This window comes from Gymnogyps californianus, chromosome 3 (genome assembly GCF_018139145.2).
Source record: "Gymnogyps californianus isolate 813 chromosome 3, ASM1813914v2, whole genome shotgun sequence".
NCBI classification, from domain to species: Eukaryota; Metazoa; Chordata; class Aves; order Accipitriformes; family Cathartidae; genus Gymnogyps; species Gymnogyps californianus.
Window position 1 is genome coordinate 103938119 of NC_059473.1, and position 26083 is coordinate 103964201.

The following is a 26083-nucleotide window of genomic DNA, read 5'->3' on the forward strand; positions in this document are numbered from 1 at the left end:
TGCTCTGGTAGAATGGTGTAAATTTATTATAGCATAAATGAGAATCAGACTCTTCTTTTTATTTCTTCAGTATAATTTGAGGTTTTTACACACTTTCTCCTAATGCTTTTGTCTTACACTAAACAGTGTGGTGACTTGCGTATATTGTACAAAAGATCAGAGGTAATGATTCCTAAGTATACCAAATATTTAGAAAATTGATCACCTTTTTTTCAGCAACGTTTAAGGAAAACAAAAGAAGAGGAACTAAATTTCTGTTACATGGTTTTTTGTTTGTTTTTCCTCAGAAAGTATAGCTTTTCTCAAGTGTTGCTGGGATAGTAGTTTTTTCTAAAGTATTCTTTGGGATATAAATAGTCACTAATTCATTCAAACTTTTTCTATAGCAGGGAAATTCTGGACAACATGGTATAAGATACCAAATACAGCTATCTTTAAATAAAGTAATCATAAATATTTTCATAAAACTAGTCTAATCTTTACAGAGACATAGGCACATTAAGATAGAATTCATGTCAATGTCATAAATATTGTAAATATTCTGTGTACTTTATCTTGAATTGCAGAGCATCAAGTTGAAACTGAAAAATATTTAAAAATGCTATATATGGTTAGTAGCTATATTAAGCCTTATGAAAAACATAAACTACAGTTCTTGGCTATTGGCAGTAACTGCATTCTCTTACGAAATCTGAAATACTAAAAGCAACAGAACTGAAATAACTCTAAAAATCTCTCTAAATGTTATCTTTATTTTTTTATGTCAATTTTTCTAAACTGGAATGTAATCATTTTCCTGAATACCCACAGTATACCATTTTATAGTAATTAGCTTTTATGGCAACTTGTTTTAAGAACTTGTTAGATCTTTTCTAAAGTGAATATCATGGATAGAAAAATAAAGCATCACTTGAGCCTTTGCAAAAATTACATAGCATTATTTGCTTTCCCTTTTACATCCACTGTAGTCTGTGACGTGTTTTGTCTCTGAAATTTTTAAATAAATTGCATTAGAGAGCATAACTGTATGTCATTGTTCCACTGCATCTCACTAAATGAAAAAGTACTACAAACTCCTGCTCAATTTGTAATACTGTATGATGTTCATTATTTTTCCTGGAACTTGTATTGCAGAAATGCTTATGGTATGCTCAATTTTACTCTGCAAAACTTCTGCCAGTAAGGCAAGACATGTATCCGTGAAGAAACTTAGGGGTAGAATGCTAATATTTAAGTGTCCTTTCTTCACAGCTGTAACTTGTCCCAGCATAGAAACTCTGCTCTCAGAACATGTTGTTTGGAGACTGATTTCTGGGTCACTGAATGAGTATGGAGCTCAAGTCATGCTCAGCTGCAGTCCTGGATATTATTTATTGGGTCGAAGACTCATACAGTGCCAAACTAATGGAACCTGGAGTGTAGGCAATGAAAGGCCAAGTTGTAAGGGTAAGGAACATACTTGTTTACAGAATATCCTATGCTTTTTAATATATATATTTTGTTTTATAAATAAAGTTTTTTTAAAAAATATTTTGCTATCAATCTCCTAGAAATTTCATAATGAATATGAAATTTTCATTAACTTGTTGAAATTAATTGATTCAAACTCTTTATGTGTAAAGTACCATATATTCCATACAAGAGTCAATGAATTAGCATCAGAAGATCAAACAGGATGATGATCTATGTCTGACTATGGATTTATTCAACTAGATAGTACATATGTATTTAGAGAATACTAGGAGATAATGTTATTACTTTAGAAGGTTCCAGATTAGAGTTAGATTAGAAGATCATATTGCTTTAACCTCTTTGGTGAAGCATGAAAACTGTACTGTTGGAGAAACATGTATATGAGTTTTTATAATGTCTTCATACAAAAGTATCATAAATTACATCAGCCCTGACTTTGGATGTTTAAAGATTTAGAGAACCTTGACATTCTCAGTGGGATCATACAGTTGTCAAAGGTTACAATATCAGAGTCTTAATGAATCCCCCCAAAACTTCATTTCTTCTTTTTCCAGTGTGTTATTTGCTTTGGTTGGAGAGGATATTTGGCACATCAACTAGTTCTGCTACCCTTAAAGCAGAAACTTTTCCTACATTACGGTAGTACTTACAGGCTCTCTCTCAATGCCAGGGCAGCACAGAAGATCCCAGCATCTGAAGGAAAATGGCCAACTGACAGGCCTAGCATACTAAGCAGAACTGGAAATAAAATTTAGGCATTCAATTTTTCAGAGTAGTGTGTCATTTCAGTGAGATATTCAAATTTAGTATTTCATCCTGAAAGAGATGCTTTATTTTCTTTTTAGAGAGTGACTTTTTTTTTTTTTTTAATTCAGTGAAGTTTCTAATGTTAGAAGATATTTGAGAATGCCTATTCTGAAACAAGCTGAATCAACAAGAGAGTTTTTATGGCAGCACTGTAGGAAAGAATTCTTGGGATCAGATGAACAGTTAAATTATACCTTCTGGTATTTTTTAAGAAAAGGGAACAGAATCATTCTGCTCTGTCAAACTTGGTTAAGTCTGCAGACGTGTCAATAATACCTTATGATAAATGGTACCGAAAGTATTTCATATGATTCTATGATAGTGATAATAGAATGACTATAAACATCACATAGCTTTTTATATTCCAAATAAATGGTTGAGCAAAACCTTCAGTATGATGTACCTATTGTGACAACAGAAGACAAAATTAATTTGCCTAAATACAAGGTCCTAATGCCATATAAGACAAATTACAGTATCTAAGCTGGTAGATACTAAAAAGAAATTGGGAGAGATTCTCAGCCTTCTTCAACAGCAGCTGGAGGCTAGACACGACACCCAAAGTCATCTCAGATGGTACTGAATCACTCCCAAGGGTGATTCAAGTATAAATCGACACAATCTCTCACCAGTACTGGGAAGTGTGTGGCTACAAACCTAAGGCATGGAATTTACAGAGGCAGTATTAGAGAATGATACTATGGGAAAAGAAGAACAAAGAAAAGAGAAGAAAGAAGGATGTACACCATTTAGCTAAAAATAATATAAACCAATATTTATTTTCTAGAAAAGAAAAAAATTATTTAAGATGTTTTTAGAACAAGGCTGAGAGAGCTACCTGTAACAGCAATCAATATGATACATACATGCAAGCAGTGTATTTGATCTTATCGAAATGATGATGGATTGTGGAATTACGTTGGTTCTGGTTTATTCCATTAGTTTTGTTTCGAGAAAATTTCCTTTTGAAAATATTCAGTTGGAAAAATAAGGTGACTTTTCTATAGCTCTTATAAACCAGTAATAGCTATATTTTTTTTTTTCAAATTTAAAACTAATGAGTTTTTTATTCTATTAACTGCAATTGTGCCCCTTTCTTTTTGTGCACACATACTAAAAAACCTAGTTTTGTATTTGCTGCCTAATATGCAGCTACTGTTCAGCTGCTGAGAAATCTTTGAAAAGCTAGTTCTTGACTGACCTTTACAATTACAGAATTTTTATGTAAGTAGAAAATGAGGTGACCCATATGGGATGCAGTTAACCAAAAGCAAAGTATTAGGTAGATACAGAAACCTAAGGAGTTGCTGGCTGAAGATACATTAGTTTATTTATAAGAAAGGTACATTATTTTGCCCTCTGATAGAGGACTTATTAGGATTTAATTACAACAAACTTCATCCCCCAAGAGATGTTCAGTAATATTTCCATTGGATATAGATCATTAGGATCCAGAAATACTCTGTAGAGTATTTTGAGGAGTCTACTGTTTACTTTCTGTCTGTCATTCACATGGTAAGGATAGGTTATATAAATACAGATTCTAGCTGTTTATATTTCTGAAGCAGCAGGAAAGCTAATTGAAACACTGATGATCATATTTATCAATATCTACTTATGAAGTGTATCTCTAAAGGAATTGCGAAACATCAAATTAAGGGGGTTCTGGATTAAGAGAGACCTAACTAGTAAATTTATTTTATTTGTTTAAGAATATGCTCAACAGCTGCCTAACAAATCATGAGGTGGCTCATTATTCATGTAGTTTAGTTATTTTTAACTGGAATCACTGTAATTAAAAATAATAAATCATTTGTAATATGTTTAAAACCATTCTATTGCATTTTAGGAAAATAATTTTATTTTTTTAACATATGCATAAGTGTAATTAATATTCAACACTAGCATTAAAAGTTACAATGTTAGGCTACTCCACAAATTACATTAATGTGACTTATTGTAGTCGAAAGGAGTCTCATGCACCTCTGGAAACCTTATGTGCATACGAAACTTTGATCACATATATTCTGATTATGACTGAGTTAACTGCACAGTAGTATGTACTTGGTTTTATCCAACTTCCACCCAATTCCTTGTTGTTTTCTATAGCGAACCTTTTAAAATATAGAAGAATGTGGCCTTGAGGTTTCAGATAGGAAGTTTGGTTGTGATTAACATGCTTTTGAAAGTAAAGCCATGATTTATGCTAACATAATAAAATACAATTGAAGCTCTTGAAGGCATTGGTCTGCATCTTAAATTACAATATTATTGATATATTTTTCTAGAAACAAAAGACATGACAGAACGGTTTAAATTAAATTACTGTTTGATACATTCTTAAAAGGTAATTTTTCATGTAGTGCCTGTAATAGCTGTGGGTCGCAGCTGATGCTACAGAAGGTTTCTGTGATAATGGGTCAAGTCTAGCCTTAAGAAAAAACAGGAGATTTATATTTTTAGCAAGTAGACTACCATATATGTTATATGGTTATGAATAGTAGTGGGGAATAAGAAAAAAGACAGTTCATAACCATTCAGAGTACTACATGTTAAAAATAGGTAATATATTTAAACAGACATAACACTTAAAATGGCCAGGGAAAGTATATTTGAGGAGTAGCCAGGAGTATGTACACATGGAATATAACCGCAACCTTCCTGGACATTCATGTAATTCCCTTGTTTCAGAACTGGAAATACAGATTGTGTTTAAGATGCTGTCAAGATGTGAAGATACCCTGAAGAATTTTCAGATTTAGAACATGTGTTGCCAAATCAAGCATAATTTTAAGTCCTTACTGTGGAATACAGCTCTTATATTTATTCCTATTATATTTACTTTTTAAGAAAATGTGAGGTGATATATTGTCTTCCAGTCTAAGAAATTATGAAAAGTATTTTCATATTTCAGTTTGTTCTGTTGTTTGCGTTTTTTCCCAGTTATCTCCTGTGGTGGTCTTCCATCTCCACCAAATGGAAATAAGATTGGAACCTTAACAGTGTATGGAGCTACTGCAATATTCACCTGTAACACAGGATACACATTAGTTGGTTCTCACGTGAGAGAATGCTTGGCAAACGGTCTCTGGAGTGGTACTGAAACACAATGCCTAGGTAAAAAACAAGTTTCTGTTTTTGGTTTTGTTTTGTTTTGTTTTGTTTTAAGCAAACACAGTATCAAGTACTGGAATTCAGCTCTTATCAAGCAATAACATTTTTAAATCAATGAAAAATAAAGATATCTTAAATACAGAAATATTGTGTACTGCATATGATTTTATACTACTCTACTAGCATATAAGTTTTTATTAGAAATTAAATTATTGTTGATGTTGTTGGAATGCTTTTCAGACCAGGAGGGTTTTTTAAGTGACTTGATTGCCCACATTTACAGTACTTTGATTTGCTTTGTGGAGCAGTCACAGGGTGTGTGATGAAACTAAGCTGGAAGATGAGCTTCAGTTCAGGAGTATTCCTGATGTGTTCCAACTACAAATGAGCTTTCAGCATATTGAGCATTCAGTCAAGGGGAGTAGACAAGAGACAGCTCAAAGTAAAGCAAAACCAACACCCTTCCAAACCCTGAGATATATATAGTTCAGACCTTAAATTCTCATCCCAATGCTTTCATTCTTCAGATCCACTCATAGTGGTTTGCACTCCTAACATAGACATAAGAAAACTGTTTTCTCTTTCAGGCACCTTTGAGGCTGAGGCCCAGCAGTGGGTGTGTTCTTGGTTGTGGACAGTATACTTATTTCTGGAATCTTTTAGTTCTGTTGTCTACCCTCATTCTGCAGATTTTCTTCTTGCCTCACAGCTGAATGTACTCAGTTGCTCTCAGGAAAGGAGGAATCTCTTCTTTCTTCTCCAGAGTTCAACCTCACTTAAAAAGCAGCTTTCTTCTCTGCTGCCTAGCCACATAATTTTAGCACCACACAGTGTTCCATGCCTATCTATCTAGTACATTTTAAACAAAACAGTTTGACCTCCTATCATTTGCAAGAACTGAACTGTTTTACAGAGGAAATAATTAATTGCTTTAAAAAAAAAACCAAAACAACTAGAGTAACTAAGATATCATTATCCAGAATAATCCATATTCCTGTTTTTTGCAGCAATGAAACAGTAAAAGCCTTGTTTTATAAGGAAATGGTAGTAGCTGTAACATGAAATGTCAGAAATTATTCTCTATCCAGAAATCGCTTCTTGTAAAATTTTCAAGTAGGCTAGAGCAATGTTTGACTAATTAGATACATATCTAACAGTAGCATTTGACTTAAAGCTTTTAAATAAATTATGCTGATTAATTTCTAAATTATAAAATCCCTTGTCCTCCCACTCTGTAGAAATAATAATTTTTTTAAAAGTATATTAACATGACAATTTTGCATGTGAAAAATAAAATGCCAGTTATCTTCCTCTGACCTTGGTATCTTCAAAACATCCCATTAAAAGAATGTGGATAGATATGTTTTGCAGTATGTCATGAAGAACAACATACTTTTGTCCTATCTGAAGAAATGAATTCAAATCAAAACTGAAAAAAACCTTTTTCTAAGCATTACTTCTTCAAACCTTCACGCTGTCTGAAGAATCCCTGATGTTGTCAGTTCCATGAACCAAGTCAAAATAAACCTGATATCTACATTTACAATAAGTCAGTGTCAATATGGATCTGTGAGAAAGAAGTTTTACATGTACCTAAAGAACTGATAAAGAAAGGTTGCCGAGCATTCTTAGACACCTGAATCCATTCTTAACTTTGTCAATGTCAATAGTGTCACTGTCTTTCTGTGTTCAGATAGACATACATATGATCTTTGGCATATCAGGTTGCTGGTGTTCATTACCTTATAGATATTAGTGATAAGTAGGTCGTCTATGCTGTTTTGCCTTAAATTTCTAAGCAAAGTTACTTCATTGTACCATCATAAAGGGTATTTGCAGTTACTGAGCTTTGAGTTCATGCTTTCACCAACATACAAAACTGAAAAAATGGCTATAGTTCCCCTGAGCAAAACATAGAAAATCAGAGCTGCATTTTAAAACACAGCAACAGTTCCCTGGTAGAATATTCTATTAAAAGAAAAGAAGAGCACCTGCATTACAATAACCAGGTGTGATGGGACCACATACCAACTCAATCATGTCTTCAAAAAAACAATTTTCAAGTATCATAAATTTCATTTTAGCAGGTTATTAAGAAAAAAGAATAGCAAGTATCATTAGATAAACATGATTTTTAACAGAGTACTAGTGACAACGTCCTGCATTTCCAGAGATCTTTAATGCCTGAAATTACTTTTAGAGAAAATATTTTGAAACAGGTTGCAAGCCACAAGACAGTAATGCACTAACAGACAAAAGCATAATAATCTAACCTTGATGAAAAAGGATGTGGAGTTATCAGCTGCATATTAACTCTATTCTTCATCAGTATAAAACAGACAATTTGATGGGGTATAGGTGAAATACAGAAATGTGGGAGCCTTCTCTCAGAGACAGGGGTAAAATCTCAGTCTTTGTGTCCTACTTGCCATGTTGATTTCCTTTTCTTCTTTCAATTCAGATACTAGGCTACAGCAGCAAGGAAAATGAAGACAAAATCTTTTCAGAAAAAAAATAGCATGAGATCATGTAATTAAAATCTGAATTAAGATTTTATAACCTTTGATCCTGTATACCTGATTGATTCCTTCATTTTGCAACAGTAATGTTTGTAGTACAATTTTTGTGAATATAGTTTTACAGTATATCATCTCTTAAGATACGGAGTGGTCAGAAGTGGTGACCATTGTCTCATAGAGCTAACCTAGCTTCTAAATGGCAATCTGTTATTAGTGAGTTCCCAGCAAGATGTAGTTGTTTCTGGCAAAATTTGTGAAAAGGAAAAAGACTTCTCTGGCTTGATTTATTTTCAATTGCATACAGTTTATTTTTCAATTTAAAATATGCTGTATTAAGAATGATGTAATTTTGATGTAGGAAATAATGGTATAAATGGGGTATACCTTAATTACTATTTCTTTTGATATTTAGAGCAGTAAAGGAGTAAAATAAATCTTTTTTTACCTAGGAAAAAGAATTCCACTGAGGTGCTGGTTAGGGCAATGCTATACTTCAGCATTACTTTTTCACATACATAAGTTCATCAGTTCCACAGTGGAACTATATAAGAGGTTTGTATGTGAAGATACATCAGCTTCCTACTGGTGTCAGGTTATTCCTGGACTGAGACTGACTGACATTTAAAAGATGTTGGAACTGCAACTGTGAAGATCCAACAGCCCCAAATTTGCATGTGTAGGAGCATTTTCCTCAGCTCTTTCTTCTGTTGCAAACATGCAAGCTATATTATAAAAAAAGAGCTATTACCCCTCAGGTTTTTCAGTGTGTTATACCATTCATTGCCAGTGTAGTGCCTGACACCTGCATTTAATAGTTTCAAGCATAGAGATATGTGTTAGCATTCATTCATTATAACTAACCTGAAATACCACTTCATCATCTGATCAATAAAAATAGTATCAGTACTTCGGTACAGCTTTTCTTTTTTGAAAGGCTATACACACAGGATAATTTGGCTGCCAACATATACAAACTAAATAATACACAAATCTCAATGGATTCTGTTTGTATTATAAATAAGTCTTACCCATGGAAGGCTGGATAAGATTTTTTTCTTCTATTCTGACTACTGAGAAATATATTTTACCACTGAACACCCCAGAAGATTAACTGTCTATGGTAGCCATAGATTTAGATTCAAATAGTGTAGAGGTGGAGAAGAACTGATCAGTACAGGACTTACATAGTGAACAGTTTATTCTCAAAGTCACTTTAAAAACTACACACAGTGAAGCTTTTAACTCTTTGGGAAACAGCTAATAAGTTTACTAAATCTCAGAGTTAGGAAAGACTGTCTCTATATACAGCTCGAATTTCATTTATATGAATTCATCCTTTTCTTCTCCAGGAGTGGTTTACTGTTGGATTTTGTCTGTTTCAGTTTTTTACAAATCTGCATTGAAATCGGTATCCATTACTATTATCTTATCCCCTTGGTCATAACTAATAACTTTTTTTTTCCCACCTGATTATCTGCATTTTAAATTATTTCTACAGATCTTTTCCCACTTGTAATGAACACAGGACCTCTTGCAGGAACTATTACTGCAGTAAGAGCAATGCTTGTCTTATGATACTTCCCAATTCTTTTTCTAAAAAATTTGATGGACTTTGGTTTCTATTTGATTGATTGCATTGTTGAATGCAGCCTTATGCTTAGAACTGTTAAATGCATGGATCTACCTCACTAGACAAAAAAGATCACATTTAGAGCTGGAAGGTTGTTAATCACTATTTAGTCTTTACGATTTCAAAATCAGACAAGCTCTATAGTGCCAAAAATACTGCACAGCTCTGCGTGTGAAAGTCTAAATTTGAGTTATCAATCACATGCATGCTGCAGAAGGTTGTATTTCTGCTACTAAACCTCTTCCTGCCTCTCTGCGTTCTCTCACATAAGGGATATTCACGCCATGTACTTTAGACACCTAATTTAGATGCAATTTAGAGTACAATCTAAGATCCTAAATTCCCAACAAGGTCAATGGAACTATGCAAGCTCCTCCAGAGAGCAATTCAGGAAAGGTAAATTCTTAAATTTTAAAGCTAAATGATGTGAATGCCACCAGTTGTGTATTCCTAAATTTCAAGGACAGCATGCACCAAATTTATTTCAGAGGTGCCTTTAGGACTTACCTGAAGCCTGTGAAAATCAGGAGGCAAACACCCAGGGAGCTCTGAATGAGCCTTTCCATTTCAAAGGAATGATAATGAGTCAGAGATGCTTTTTACCTACACTGTACCTGCATGAATGTAATTCAGGACAGCTATAGATGAAAATAGGTATCACTTTATGTTACCCACTGGTCTGTGTAGAATCAATTTATGATTTCAGGCCAGCTGAGTACATTAATTTCTGTATTTCAGGAAAAGGTTTGTCAAATCCTTATTTGTCTCAAAAGAAAGCTAAAACCAATGACTAGCTAATGAGTCCAAGGCTAAATATAAGACTTAAGTCTTCAGGTAGTTAGTATTATATGTATTTTTTCTCAGCTATACAAGGATAAATATGAATCATTAGGCAAGATTTTTTTCAATTTCACTCAATTACTTACACTGCTGATATTTCATATCTCTTCCCCTTTTTTCCTTCCAAGAATAATTGCACCTATAAGTCACAAAATATATGTGTTTGTGTGCATGCTTTGTGTGTGTGAGTGACTATACATACATGTAGGGCTAGATCAAATTGGCAGCATTTAAGAGTTTGCTTAAGTCCGTCTCTAGTATTGGTGGCATTTAATCATGGACTAAAGTGTTTTCCTGAACAGGTATTTTTTCCTGACTTTTTATGACTTTCAGGTGCAAAACTATACATAAACAAGTCAAGGATTTATTTTAAAATCTAAACTTAAATATAATCTGCTCCATTCCATTTTCAGGATTTTTTAACATAATTTTTTTTCCAAAAAAAGTAAGAATTCCATATCTTATGTAATTCTATAATATATATAATTCTCTACATTTATCAGTGTGAAAAAATGCTGCTGCTGACTGTGCTTGTGTAAAAATATCTGATCCTGTAATTGATAACTCATAGGTAAACAGCAGTATGATATTGTGATATTGGCTTATATTTCAAGTTCTTATTAAAATAAAATAGAATTATTTGTATCTTGCTTTCCAGATGTTTTAGAACAAAACTGCTGAGCCAACCCTGAACCATGTGAACAATTTCCTTAATTCTTGAGAGCATATTTTATTAAAAAATCCACTAGCAGCCTCCTTAATTTTCTTTTAATCTCATTTTAATTGATGGGAAAATTACATACATTTTGTGTTATAGCAGTGCTCTTTCAGTTCTTGGGTTGTTGGAATATTTAATTTAAATGAGTCAAAATTCTTGGAAAAATCATTAAATCCACTAGCTGGAATGATTTGTAAATGAAATGAGTCACTTAATAAGTCCAGCAACTTGTTAAATCCCCTTTTAAGAGAAAGTGCATAATATTTTGTATTTTGCATTATGTCAGTTGGCACATCTCAGCTATCTTTCTTCTTGAAATTTCCTGTGGTTCCCTGTGTTTGGCTTCAGTGCAGCAACTGCTTTTCAACTCTTCACTATTTAGGTCTAGAAAAATTTGAAAAAATCAAATGTATTCCATTTTATTTTGTATAAATACAGTTTCTCTTATCCCATTTTGCATCTATCTCATTGATTTCCTTTCCCAAAATCTGTGATTGTCTCAATTGCCTGAATGACAATTTTCAGAATTGTCCCAATGCCTGAATATTTAGGGCCATGCAGAATTGTTTTCTTTAGGAGAAGAAAATCTGATTAAAACTGAGGTATACCTCTGCTCTAGTACATGGTTCTTCTAGGCCGTAGATTAGCCAGGCCATGAATTTGTTACTCCTAGTAGTAGAGTTGGGGGGAGAGATGATACAGCAGTAGAGGGAATCAATTAAAGGAACTACTCAAATAAACTGAACTAATATGTATGAGGTGATGGCATATGTCATTGTGAGGCCGCTTTCTACCATGCTTGAAAGGTGGGAACAACTGCAATTACTGGGGGGGGGGGGGGGAAATTATATCATCAGATTTCCAAAGAAAGCAAGAGGCTAGCTATTTCCCCTCAGTCCCTGGAAAAAATTAGGGAGCAAGTATTGGGAACTAAGTCCATTTCCAGGCATAGGGAAAACAAGAAAATAATTGGGAACAGACAGGATGGGACAATGAAAAGCAAACCTTAATAATCTTACTGCCTTTTCCGATGACTGTCTCATCCGATGTAGATTTCAGTAGATTTCAGCGGTAGATTTCTTTTACTTTGTGTTGTAGCAAAACTTTTGAAACAGTCTCCCGTAGTATCCTTGTAGCCAAATTGAGAAGACAGGGACTGGATGGGGGGAACTACAAAATGGGTGGAAAACTAATTGAACCAAAAAACTCTGAGGGTAGTGTTTCATGATTCAAAGTATGACTAGTAGCCAGTGGATACTGAGGATGAATACTAAGGACAATGCTATCCAGCCTCTGTCAGTGACTTGGATAACAGGTTGCAGTGCAGCCTCAGCAAGTTTGAGGATGACACCAAATGATGGGAGAACAGTTGATACGCTGGATTGCAGTACTGCTAGACAGAGGGACCTTGAAAATCTGAAGGAACGGGCCAACAGGAAGCTCATAAATTTCAACAAAGACAAATACAGAATCCTGCACTTTTCCTACAATAATGCCATTCATGAGTACCGGCTTGGAACTGACTGGGTAGAAAGAAGCTTTACAGAAAGCAACCCAGGTGACCTAGTTGAGAGGCTGAACAAGAGTTAAAAGTGTGGCCTCGCAGCAAAGATCACAGAGTGGCCTGTATGCGCAGCAGTGTAGTCAGCGGGTCACGGTTATTATTTCCTCTTCAGCACTCATGTGGAAAACTGTGTGTAGTTTTTGTGTCCTCCACCATACAAGAGAGATATTGGAAACTGAAGCAAGTTCAGGGAAAGGGCCCATTAAGGGGCTAGGGGCTGGAGTATGTGATAGACAAGGAGAGGCTGAGCGAGGCTGGAGGAGAGAGAATGGTAAGGGGGATCATATTACTAATTTGGACTGAGATCAATAAGGTAAATTATTCCATGAGACATTTCAAGGAGAAAAATATGCTTTCCATGTCCTTGTTACTCACTGTTGCCATACTCCCTGTCAGGGGAAGAGTAGCTGTATAAGAAGTTGGGTGTGAAAATCTTACATTCATACTTTCTTCCACAAATTTACAGAACAATATCACAAAGTCTCCTTAAAGACATCAGCAAACCTACAATTAAGATTATTATATATTATTATTATATATTATTATATATTATTATTATACATAATATATATTATATTATACATATAGGATTATTATAATAATCCTATATGTATGAAAAAACTAATCAAGTGGCATGTGTTTTACCCTTCTAGTGTTTTAGAAGAGCCATTAAGTTTAAATTAAATATACTGTCTAGCATTATTAGAGGGTCTTTATTAGAAAGGAGATTCTTTTCTTCCAAAGAAGCTAAATTACAAACAAGCCTGCTGTTGATGGATACAGCCTGCGTGAAACAGAACATCACACACACCCCCATTCTAGCAGCGGTCATGAGCCTCAGGTCCCCGTCCTCACATCTCAAAATGAGGACTTAGCATAGTTTCAGATGAAATTATTGCTGGTTGTAATTAATCAATGTCACCAAAAAAAAAGAACTTTTTTCTCCTCTTTAATCAGTGAAGAGAAATAGTTTCCTGCTCAGCAACTCTGTTTTCAAACAGAGTGAAGAATCTAGAGAGAATAAAATCATTACTTGGCTTCCTAAGTGCCAAGAGTGCTATTACCCTGGAGTAATGTGTTCTGTATTGTTTAACACAGCTGATATAACTGAGGAGGAAACGGTGCTGGTAGACATACCTTCCTTTCCATGCCTTCATCCATCTGGAAAAGGTGGCAATTTCAAAGTGTCCTGACCAAATTGGAAAGAAATATAAAGAAGAGTTTATTGTAATTTTGACATGAATATGAATTTATAAGCACAGAAAAGCCATTAAGTATGTCAGTTTAGCTAAGAATCAGCTGAAGATAACATAAAGGTGATTACTATTTGGAAAGAGTAAACACAATAAAACCACTTTTTACAATTCATTACTAAAAGCCATTAATAAATAAATATGATCTTAATTGTAGAAACTGGAGCTGAATGCTAGGAAATATCTGAACATAACAAGATATACTTAGCTGTAGAAATATTTTTTTTTTTCAAGAAGTCTGTGTAGGAACCTGCTTTCTATGTTGCAGGCTTTGAATTAGACTGGAGAAAATTTCTAATAAATATAAATATACATAGGGGCCTAAATGGCATTGTAAAGGAGCTAATATAGCTAAGTGGGACATATATACATATCTGAAATAACTCAGTGTTTATTCTCTTGAAGGCAATAGACTGACTGTGATCCCACAGAAATGATTTATGATTTCTTTATTTTTTAAAAAAAGAGGTTTGGTTTGTTTTGTTTTTAATTTGATTACAGTCTTAGGATCTGTCTGCTAATGTCTGAGGACCTGCTATTGAGAAATCAGTTATTTATTGGATACGTATAATAACAAGGGCTATGTTTGTTCTAATAAAATAACAACACCAGGACATGCAAATGAGCACGAAACTTGATCATGTCTCCTGTTAAATCATTAGAACAATGCCTGGACATGTTTTTGGCTAAAAGTCTCCAGGACAATTTCCAAGAACGGTTCAAGTTAGCTTAAACCAGTACTAATCATGGTAGGCAGCTTGCTAGCAGCTGTGCTGGTTTGGAGGGCAAGAGATTTTCATTTTATGGATGTAGAATGGTCTCAACCATGATTAGTTAGTTTAATCAGTAGAGATCTACCTACAAAGTCCAAGGCAAATCATGAATAAGAGAAACCAGAACTCTATGATGAAATAATAGTATGGGTTTGAGAGTTAATTCACACCTTTTAATTCACACTTCTCTGGGGAAAAAGGCAACCTTACTAAGGCAAAGGGGTAAAAAATATCCGTGCTAAAATTGTCAGTTTTCTAGGAATTAAACGGAATGATTTGTAATTTCAGACATTTGCAATTTACATTTTCCAGACATTCTTCTGACAAATTTGTCATTTCTGCAACAGAGTCTACAGAAACTATACACAGGAAAATTAAAACTATTTGAATATCACTTCACCCTAAAAAAGTAGAAGAACTATCACCTGTAGTTTTTACACCTCAGAACTTGTTCTGTACAGTGCAGTATTTGACTCAGATATTGTTTACTGAAAGCAAGGATGAAATTTTGTTTTCCTATCAGCATTCTTGTAAATGTTGGCAAGGTTTGTAAGAATATATGGTTTTGATGGGTTGTTTTTTTATTGTAGCTGGTCACTGTGGTTCTCCGGACCCAATTGTAAATGGTCATATTAGTGGAGATGGTTTCAGTTATCGCGATACCGTAGTCTACCAGTGTAATCCTGGCTTTCGACTTGTTGGTACATCTGTCAGAATTTGCCTACAGGATCACAAGTGGTCTGGACAAACTCCTGTTTGTGTCCGTAAGTATCATAAATTTTTCACTGAATTATTACTACTATTTTAAACATAAATGTACATTAACAGTGGATTGGACGTTCAAAGGTGTTTGAATGAGGTGCTCAGATCAGATATTTATTGGACCTATTTTCAATTACAAGGGTCATTACGATAATCTAATCCAGTTTCTAACCTAGCACAGACTGAATAGCTATATCCAGTAATTTCTGATTTCTGTTGTTTCAGAAACAGGATGACAGGTATTGAAGTGGGTTGAACAGCAGGCTGCAACTGTATAACTTCATCTATCTCTTTCTCTCTCTTTTTCCAGGCATAATTTCTATGTCAAGGGTGGGCTTACTGAGCCTCTCCCCTATTTTTTCACCAGGAATACCAAAATCCCTTGGTCTATTTTCATTGTTTGGTGGGTAAAGCTGGAATACTGTTCATCTGTGCAGTTTTGATGGTGGCTGCCCATTTTTCCAAGTTGGCCTCCTAATATTTACCAGTGCAAGCCCAGGCATGGTATTGGATTATACCACATCTGTTATAAAAAATGTTGACTTTTTTATACCCTTTAGTAGGATTTTTTTTGCTCTTAATTCACCTGCTTTTGAGAGTCCCATGATTAGTTGCTGGAATTGTTGAGTCTTTCCTACTCTACTTCCTTCCTCATTTGCATGGCAGGTTTTCTGACATTTTCTGAACCATCAGCCATTTAATCAGAGTCAAGTCTGATTTCTCTGCTTTTTATTTTACTACTTTATTGTGTAGTTGATTTTATTATTCTTTGTCAGTTTTAATAAGGCTCCTCATTTTGATACAATTTTTGTTATTTTTAATGGAGCATTTATATAAATTATTTAAATTTTGTAATTTTTTAAGATGCCTGCAATTCAGACGGAAGTATTTTTGTCTACACAGATAGTCACTGAGATGATCAGCTTTTCTGTTCAATCCATGTTAGTATCTTTGTTTCATTTCTGAGAAAATATATTGCTGATAAGTCATTAGATTTCAAAATGTTCAGTATTTTCTTTCTTAGAGGTAAAATGAAAATTTCTACCTGTATACAGCTGCAGGAAATATCTGCCAAGTGTCATTGTCCTTTTAAAATCCTATTTATATCTTCAAGTGATTTATATTCATCAAAGGAGAAATGCCACCAGCTAGCATTATTACTTTTAGTGGATTAATTTTACCATGCAGTGAATAAAATCCCTTCAAAAGAAAGGGGCAAAGTAAAGGGGGGTGGGAAGCTGTTTCTTCCTAAATTGATGTTATCATTACTGTTATGAGAAGAACTGGCAGCAATTTCTGTCGTTATAGGTTGCCTAATACTTTCCATTACAACATGGTTTTCTTTTGCTTATAACTCTGCCATACAAGATGATTTTTTTTATGTCAGCATCCAAGCTTCAGATTATTTTCCTTTTATTTATTTATCTATTTATCTATTGATCTATTGATTTATTTATTAAAAATTCTTGTAAAAATGGCTCTGTTATTTCTGAGAAGGAAAGTGATAACATACTGTTTACCAATGCTAGAAATGTGCTCCCTAATGTGATACTGAAATGGTCTTCTGACGGAGCAGTGTGGATCAGGAACTAGAAATGTGGCAGAGGTACCATAAAGAAGTTATGGGCTGTGCCCCTGAAAATTTACCACAAATTGGTCTTTATTTTGTGAGATTTTTACAGGAGATCACACATCTTTTTATATTTCTAATTGGCTTTGAAAGGAATTTCAGAGTTGTAAGTACTAGACATTGTAATCTTGAAAAATTTTATCTAAGGAAGTACTCAGAGTACTCTACCCATGACTACTTTAGCTTCTTCGTTTCATATGAAAGTCAACCTCCTTCATCTTGCACAATTTGTGACACACAGGTGTTTCCCTATCTCTTTATTGGATAACCAGTTGAATCACACTTAAACCAAATACTTTCTGAAAGATCTTTTCACTTGCTGGTTATTGAGAGTTAACAGGAAATATGGAGATGTCTGATTAGTTCCTTGTGAGTAACAGCACAACAAAACTTGGGAGACTAACATTCTTTACTAAAAGTATATGCTATATTAATGATGACCAAAACATAGGCTTAGTTATATAGCTCAGACTGGATTTTTTTTTTTGTCCAAGTACTATCAGTGCTACCTTTATTTCTTCTGGGTTGCATATTTTCTGTGGTGAGATGAAAGTATCCAGGGTCTAAGAAAGATACTGTGTTAAAAACTGGAGTATATATTTGAGAGTTATATTACATTAAGTGGGTTGATCTCTTTGCAATATAATAGGCAAATGTATAATTCCTTAGCGAGTATTGATTTCAGACGTGCCAAGTGCATCTATTTTCCCGTGACACATTTAGTGCGTGTGTGGATACACATGCATGTGTGTGCATGCATGCATAGGGCAGTTATTTATATTACGATGGAGGAGGGAATTTGTAATTCACCATTTAGATGACATAAAATCAACAGTAGTAACCTTTATTTGAAATGCCTTGGCTACTGCTTAGGTAAACAGTATTAAATTTATTGCGTAAAAGCCTAGTGGTGATTGAAAACACTATAATGCCAAAATTATCTACTTTGCTTTTTTAAAAAAAAAAAAGGTGCTTTTAAGTACTTCCTACTGTGTGAATCCAATTATTGCAGTGTTCATCAGTCAACAGGTCAATGATATCTAGTAAACATAATGGAGCAGTGGCAGAACTAGATGCAGTAATTAAGATCTTAGTGTCCGAGATCTTTAGTTTCTGGAAGGTGTTACAAAAGCCAGCATCCTGTCAAGAGTAATGAGGTCTAAACAGGAACTGACTGACGAGGGTAGGCTTTTGTTGAAAAGGGAGCTGAACAGAATTATCCTTCATTATCAGAGTTTTTACAAGAGACCTAAATTTTATGTTGTTAAAACCTATGGCATATAATTTGTTCAGGAAACCGCAGAAAGTTCAAGGTAATAGTATTTTTTTTAGTTTAATAAGTTTTTATATAAGAATTATGTTCACTGATTTAGAATGGCTCTGGAAATTGCTTTATTTATTGAAATTTGATTGTCTGTAACAGTTTAAAAATGCAACAGCTGGGCTAGAATAAAGTTGATCCTGTGCATGTAGTAAGATTTTATTCTGGTATTTAGGGTTTCGTCTTCAAATGCTGCAAATGAGATGGTACAGGAAGGATTCAAGTGATTTAAGTAGATTTATTTACACAATTTAAGGGCTAAATATGTAAGTCTGTATACAGGAAGGTGTCCTATTTAATTCCCAAAGATCAAGTACTGTTGAAAATACTGTTTTACAGTTGAACTCTATGATAAAGTAAAAAGAAACACATTTAAGTTATTTTTCACATCTCTTCAATTAAAAGAAAAAAACCAAACCACAAAGTAATAAAGCAAAAGATAAACCTGTGAGTAGGATATTTATTTGAGTATGATAAACATCACCAGCACAACATTGAAAAGGGAGGGGAGTGTGTGTGTGTGTGTGTGTGTGTATACATACATTCTGATTTTATATTGTCAATATCTATGCCTTTCTGTATTTTTCTATATTATTTTAATGTCTTGTCATGTAGAAAGCTAGAGCTTGACCATAATAAGTGTATTTTATAAGTGTCATTTAAGCATAATCAACACACGTAATACACATAATGAGAAAGATATACTCCCAACAATGATTTCTCTATTGCCGTAAGAAAATCTGATTAAAAGGATCACTACTTCAGCAAAGCAACTCAAGAACTTTGGAACAGGAATGCTTCAGAACTCCAGAATGCTCTGAAGCAGTAGATCAAATTCAATTTGTTTGGTCCTACTACATTTTGAAGCTTGCAGGGAAAAAATATTTTTTTTTATTTGCATTAGTAGGAAATACAGTGAACTCTCTACATTTTTTAAGCTCTAATACATATCAGATGGGTGTCAAAATGCATATATATACATAATTATTTATATTACAACTTTCAACATAAGCTAAAATGTAGATTCTAAAAGTTTTATTGAAAAATTAAGATTATTCTCCTGGCAGTTAAGAACTCTGAATATGTATATCTTATTTTTTCTTAAATTTCTTATATAAATATAAAAGATAAATTCAGAAGGAAAAAAACGCAGAAAAGCTCCAACCTGCAAGTGATTCCATGGAACAGTACCTTTCAGTTAGATGCTAGCCTGCCTATTTTTCTTTTAACAGCAATCACATGTGGACATCCTGGGAATCCAGCTCATGGAATGACTAATGGCAGTGAGTTCAATTTAAATGATGTTGTAAATTTTACTTGCAACACTGGGTACTTACTTCAGGGTGCTTCTCGAGCACAGTGCCGAAGCAATGGGCAGTGGAGTAGCCCTTTACCCAACTGCCGAGGTAAGAAACTTTCTTATACATTCTCTGCTCTCTAATGACTTATTTCAGGCATGATCCTTTACCCTGCCTTCAAAATATTGGGGTATAATTCAGAAACCTGACCTTTAGGAACTTACTGCCACCTTTATTTGAGTTTTTGCATTTCTATATTGGAAAATGGAGTTAGGGCTGAGTATTGGGGAAGCCTAGGCTTTTCAGTATTTTACCTCAAAGTTCTCAGACTGCAATCCCTAGCATTTAGTTTATAGACATATAAAGTGTACTTTGTATCACGAAAGTTATATTACATTAATAAATCACAGTTGGCTGTCTAGCCTGAATTAGGTGCACTAGAGTACAGTTTCCATAAATGGTCCATTACTCCTATTAAAACAGTTATGCACATGAATATTCATGCATCAAAACACTATTAATTCTTCTGTATTTCCTAACAATACCTGAGAGATGGTTTAACTTTTGTACGTATGAAACCTGACCTTTCTTTCCCCAGAAAAAAATGATAAAGTAAGATTTAATTCTGATTGTTTTTTTGCAAAGACATATCTGAACTTGATTACTAGTATGCTCTGGGTAAGATAGAGATGTTTGAGAGATGAGAATGAAGCAAAGGTTTGTGTTATGAAGAAACCTGTGTATCAAATGTACATATTAGGGAATGACAAAAAGAAACAATTTTAAAACAGAAACCAAAGTTCTCAGATTTCATTGTGTCCTTGTCATTTATTTATCCAGATGCCAGTAATGTAATTAAGATTAAAAGGGAAACAAGTCTCTGAAGTTACCCTATTGTTACTCTTTCCATTTATGACCACTGTTTTTATTTATTTTCCTCAACCTTTGGCTGTCGTTGCAGAATATGGAGCTAATACAAAATCTTTGGTCTTTTCCACCAGTATCATTATCAGACCCCTAAAATCTGTTCATTGGTGTATTGTTTTTATGTTGTATGCCCCAAAATGGCTTGTACTGGTGAAGTAAATGCTTTCTCAATGCTGAATCCAATAAGATGCTGATAATATTTAATGATATTGTGAAATGTTTTGAGATACTGTATACCCTTCAGTGCTCTTTTTCTGAAGGCTCAAGAAGGAAATGTATTTTAATGGATCTAATTTAAAAATGTTGTTCCTAGTCATATTCTCTTTTCAAATCTGAAATTGTCTGGGTCCATTTATAACTTTTAACAACAGTACTAATTTCCAAATATGTAAACCAAAAACAAATAAAAAATGCTTAGTCTCTGGAGAGAACCTGATGGTTTTACCTGGTATGGAACATGCAAAGAAATAGAACACAAAGTTCAATCAATCGATTGATTGATCAATTGATCTATCTATACATGTATGCATATATATAGAAAAAAAAATATATATATTACATCTAAAAGATTTTTGAGTGTTAAATTGGAATTGAAGAAGCTGGCAAGATTTTCCTTCTGTGACATAATTTGCATCAATGCATCAATCATGCATCCTCTGAAAGGAATATCACACAAGTAACTTAAGTTTTCCTTAGGCTGATGAACCTTTCAGTTCTTTTGCATGGATTATATCTCATGCCTGAATGCTGACTACAAAATTAAGAAGCTAAAGATTACTTTACAAATTTAAAAAACATGATTTTTAAAATCATCTCATCTTCCGCTATTCAGAATACAAGTCTGGAATTCTATTGTCCTCTCTGATTAGACAGGTCCAAGTTAGACAGCTTGTTGAAAAGGGAGTTAATACTAAAGCAGACAAAACAATTTCTCCAGAAATGCAAAGGCTAGTAAGCTTTTCCTGAGTATTTTCTTTCTCTGGAAAAATGATCACTTAAATGTTAAATCAATATAAGCGCTATGCTTTTTGTCCTTTGTAACTTGTCTTTAATATGCTAAAGGAAATTGCAGTCAGTGAAGTTGTGCTAAGGATACTAACATTGGGACTAAAAATCATGTAATAAAAAGTTAACTTCAGCTATTGGTAGCTTTATTATCTCCACCTGTTGGTTTATTAAAAATCATATTGTATTACAATGGTTGTTCCTAAGAATAATAATTATCTTTGGCAATTAGCTCATCATATTGCTTCAGAGATAGCTGATGCAATTTCAAGCTCAGTGTGTGTGGAATTAGATCTTTCATTCTCGTAAGACAATACAGAGATAGCAATTCCCTCAGTCACTACCCTCAGAATTTATTCAAGTGAGTTAACTAGCATAGCATTATAATTATTGGAACAGAGAAACAGGAATTAGCAAACTGTTCCTGTTTAGGCTCATGTGATTTTTTTTCCCTTTTATACAGTTTTGTTTTGCTAGACTTTAGTGAACAAACTCCTCTGTCTCATCTGTGAGGCATTTAAGTAAGGTTTTATCTGTTGAAAATACACGCTTCTCCGCATATCCTGTAGATGTAGTCCAGATCTGCTCTATTTGACTGTCAGAGGCAGAGATTGCATGGGTTTACTGAAGTTCAACCCCATTTACGAGCTGAGTTACTCAGCTATTTACATTGAACTCAGGTACATTTATTAAAAGGAAAACAAGTGAAAGTGAAAGAGAAAAAAAAGAGGAAATTTATGAAAAATAATGCAAAGACTGAGAAGATTTAAAAAAAAAGAACATAAGAATTAGGAGCCTTACAGTTACTCCAACATTATTTCAGTTGTGTCTCCTGTCTACTTTCATTTTCCTTTTTTAATTCATCATATGAATTTGAGTTTGATCCAGGCCAATTTATGGTCTGAAGTCTTGTTTAGGGAGGTTGGTTTTCTGAAAGTACTGAGTATTATAGATGCAACTCTGCCAAGATCCATTCACTTAAGAATGGCAAACTCCTACCAGAATGGAGTCGCCCAGAGTTCTCTCAGTTGAGTATCTACAATTTTGTCTATTCTCATGCAGGTGGTGTAAAGTCAGACTTTTGTTTTTCAGTGCTTCTTCACTTCATTCTTCCCTTCACTTAGTATTTCTTTCTATATAGCAATAGGTATTTTTCAGTGACTGTCTTCTATCTCTTCCATCATGAACTCTGAGGATCCACCTAATCTTGTCACTGCTTGTCTGTTGCCTCACTGTAGGTCTGTATTACAAAGCATAGAGTTGTTTAGGAACTGTAATCGATAAAGATTTAAATGTTATCAAAATCAGTGTGACTTAAGTATCTATATAATTACAACTTGCAATAGTGGTCAGTACAGGGAATGGGCAGTTAATTGGTTTTGCTACACTGGAATGTTTATTAGTGTATGATTTGGGAGAAAGTAATCTCAAGTTAAAAGAGAAGGAGCTCGATTCTTTTCTGTCTTGTGTATCAGCAAAAATTTTATTTAAAATACAATCAAAGCTGTAAGTATTACTCGAATGTCACCACTTTTACTCTTGTCTGAGAAATTACAAAAATGAAGATGTACAAGAAGTAAAGCACCAAAGCTGAGTCTCAGAGCCTTGGTTGAACATAAGAAACTCACAATTAGTGGAAGAAAAACAGACTTGGTCAGACTAATACAGAAGTATTGAGACGTGATCAACCTTGAACTCCAGGTTGACATTTAAAGTGTTTGAAAAAGAGATATGCCATTAAGTTTGCAGTTTCTCTAGATTCAAGGTGATCAACCTTGAAATCCATGTTGACATTTGAACTATTTGAAAAAGAGATAGGTCGTAAAGTTTGCAGTTTCTCTAAGAAATCCTACTTTTGGGTTCTGTAGAGGAATATACTTTCTAAAGTAACTGTTGTAAATGTATTTGTGCACCAGAAGATATTTAGTTGTAGTGCAAAGGGAATAGTCAATATCCAGTTTAAGCATATCAGTGTTAGAGTAGTTCTATACCATTAACCTACTACATGCATCTCTTATCTAGAAATTTGGGAGATTTTTTTTCAATTATATGAAATGTTAAAATGTTATATTAATTGTCTGGATAACTGGTATTGTTTCTTATTTTGGGTTAGTGTGGTGGGTTGACCTTGCAGTCAGTATGCAGTGGTCTCTGTCATTCCTTCCTTCTCACTTTTTTCCTATTCTCTGGTGTGGGTTCTCCACAGGCTGCAGTTCCTTCAGGAACATCTGTCTGCTCTGGTGTGGGTCCTCCATTGGCTGCAGAGAATATCTGCTCCCCCATGCACCACCTTCTCCTCTAACCTCCGTGTTGCCTCTGTTGTTTTTCAGTAATTTTTTGTGCCCTCCTCCTCTCTCTGTGGTGTTTTCTGCCCTTTCCTAATTACATTTTCACAGAAACACAAAATTCCCTCATGGACTCAACTGTAATTTGAGGAGAGACTGAGAGCTGGGGTTGTTCAGCCTAGATAAGAAAAGGCTCAGGGGAATCTTATCAATGCTTATCTAAGGGAGGGTGTAAAAAAAGACAGCCAGACTTCTCAGTGGTGCCCACTGAAAGGACAAGAGGCAAAGGGCACAAACTGAAACATAAGAAAAAGCTTTTTAACTGTGAGGGTGGTAAAACACCTAAACAGATTGCCCAGAGAGGTTGTGGAGTCTCCATTCTTATAGGTATTCAAAACCTGACTGGACAAAGCCCTGGGCAAACTGCTTTAGCTGTCCCTTCCAAGTTCAACTGTTCTGTGATTCTGTGATTCTGTATAATTTATGACTAAAGACTTTGACAGATGCATTTGGAGAATCTTGCTGAGGTGGTATGTGGTGTCTCCAGACCTATTTTTCTGCTGATCCCACTGTTTTAGGCTACTACATGACACAGAGTTAACAAAAATAAGCAGACTGCAAGCTTTTCAGATTAAAACACAGTCTCACAGACTAAGATAAAAGGGAACCAAATTATGAGACTGTAACCTAGATCATCTGATCTCGGGTAACTAGATGGGTAACTAAGGTAACTTCTTAGCCATCTCTGCATGACTCTCCAGCTCTCAAAAAACACTTAAAGATACATATAAATAAAGAGGATACAACTATTTTCCCCAAATTAGATTAATACAGAACAAAAGGAAAGGAACTTCAATGACTAAAAATTTATTCCACATATCAGCTAAACACTATAAGAGATTATCTAAATCCTAAGGTCCTGAAACCCTACTGTTTCTAGCCTGCAAGCATCAAGGCTTACACTTGACACTGTTAAGAACTCTAGCTGAAGTAAAAGGAAAATAGATTTTTTTCACATATTCCTGTATAAATATTGTGTCTTAAAACGAATGAGTAATTGGAATTTTCTAGAAAAGAACATGCCTATGCTGATGCTCACAATGAATTTAGCAATTCACTGTGAAACAAAAATTTTTGGTATTCCTTCAAAAGAATGAAGAAAGAAGTACAGAGCGGTCTGGTTCAAACCTCCATACCAACCAAGCATGTTCTCACAGAACACTTCTCTGCATGCATCTACACAGTTTAATCCTACCTGTGTATCTGGGCAAAGGAGTCTTCTCTGCTGTAAGCTGTCTCCCTGTAATCTCATAGCATAATTGCATTTACATCGTTTCAGTGAGAACAGAATTTGATATACCATTTAAGATTTTTACTTCAGTAAATACTATATTTTTGGACCATATGCTGCGAAAATTGCTGTAACATATTTTTATGATAATTATGCTTTTTAATTTATAATTTGATATAGTTTGGATTAAGGGATGAATCTGCAGAGTTCAAAATGACTAGAGATTCTTTTTGCCAAAAAGGCTTAAATAAAATAAATCTTGTATTATACTATTTACATGAGAGAAGAGCAAAAACTCCTTATTGGTTAGATTTAAGAAATAAAAAAGTGCATTTCAATAATGAAATCATGCTGAAATGATAATTTTACATCCACGATTTAAAAGAAGAATCAAAATTCTACCAACTAAATGGCTTATCTCAAATTTACTCTTAACGAATTGATTAGAACTTACCTAAAGCAAGTAATAACACTTCTTCTGGCATATGCCTTTCCTTCTAAAATTGCCTTTTTTCTAATGGGAGAAAAACATCTGTATTAAAGTTCATTGTTAGTGATGAATTATGAATTTGTGTACAAAGAAAGTAAATCTTCCAGCTCCTTAAATATAATCCTAGGAAGGCATTGGTGTTCCTGGCAAACCTGTATCATTTAATTCAACAGAGATTTTACATATGACCTTTCTTTCAAACTTCGGTTGAGTTCACTTCAGTCAATAATGAACTTGGCTTCACTTCACCGAGACTCTACATGCAGTTGCTACAAAATATAGATTACTGCTTGAAGCTATTGCAGAAGATTATTTTATTTTATCTTATTTTATTTATTTTATTTTGCAACTGAGCTATTATGTATGCATGGGAAACCTTGATA

General features: G+C 34.2%; 1 protein-coding gene across 1 annotated transcript in view; it reads left to right on the plus strand.

Annotated features, from left to right (window-relative positions):
* Window positions 1–26083, plus strand: part of CSMD1 (CUB and Sushi multiple domains 1) — a 1238313-nt gene that overhangs the window by 1158589 nt on the left and 53641 nt on the right. Inside the window, 4 exon segments of the mRNA XM_050893357.1 lie at window positions 1252–1446; window positions 5224–5397; window positions 15282–15455; window positions 19637–19810. Of these exon segments, the coding sequence (XP_050749314.1) occupies window positions 1252–1446; window positions 5224–5397; window positions 15282–15455; window positions 19637–19810 (717 nt within the window).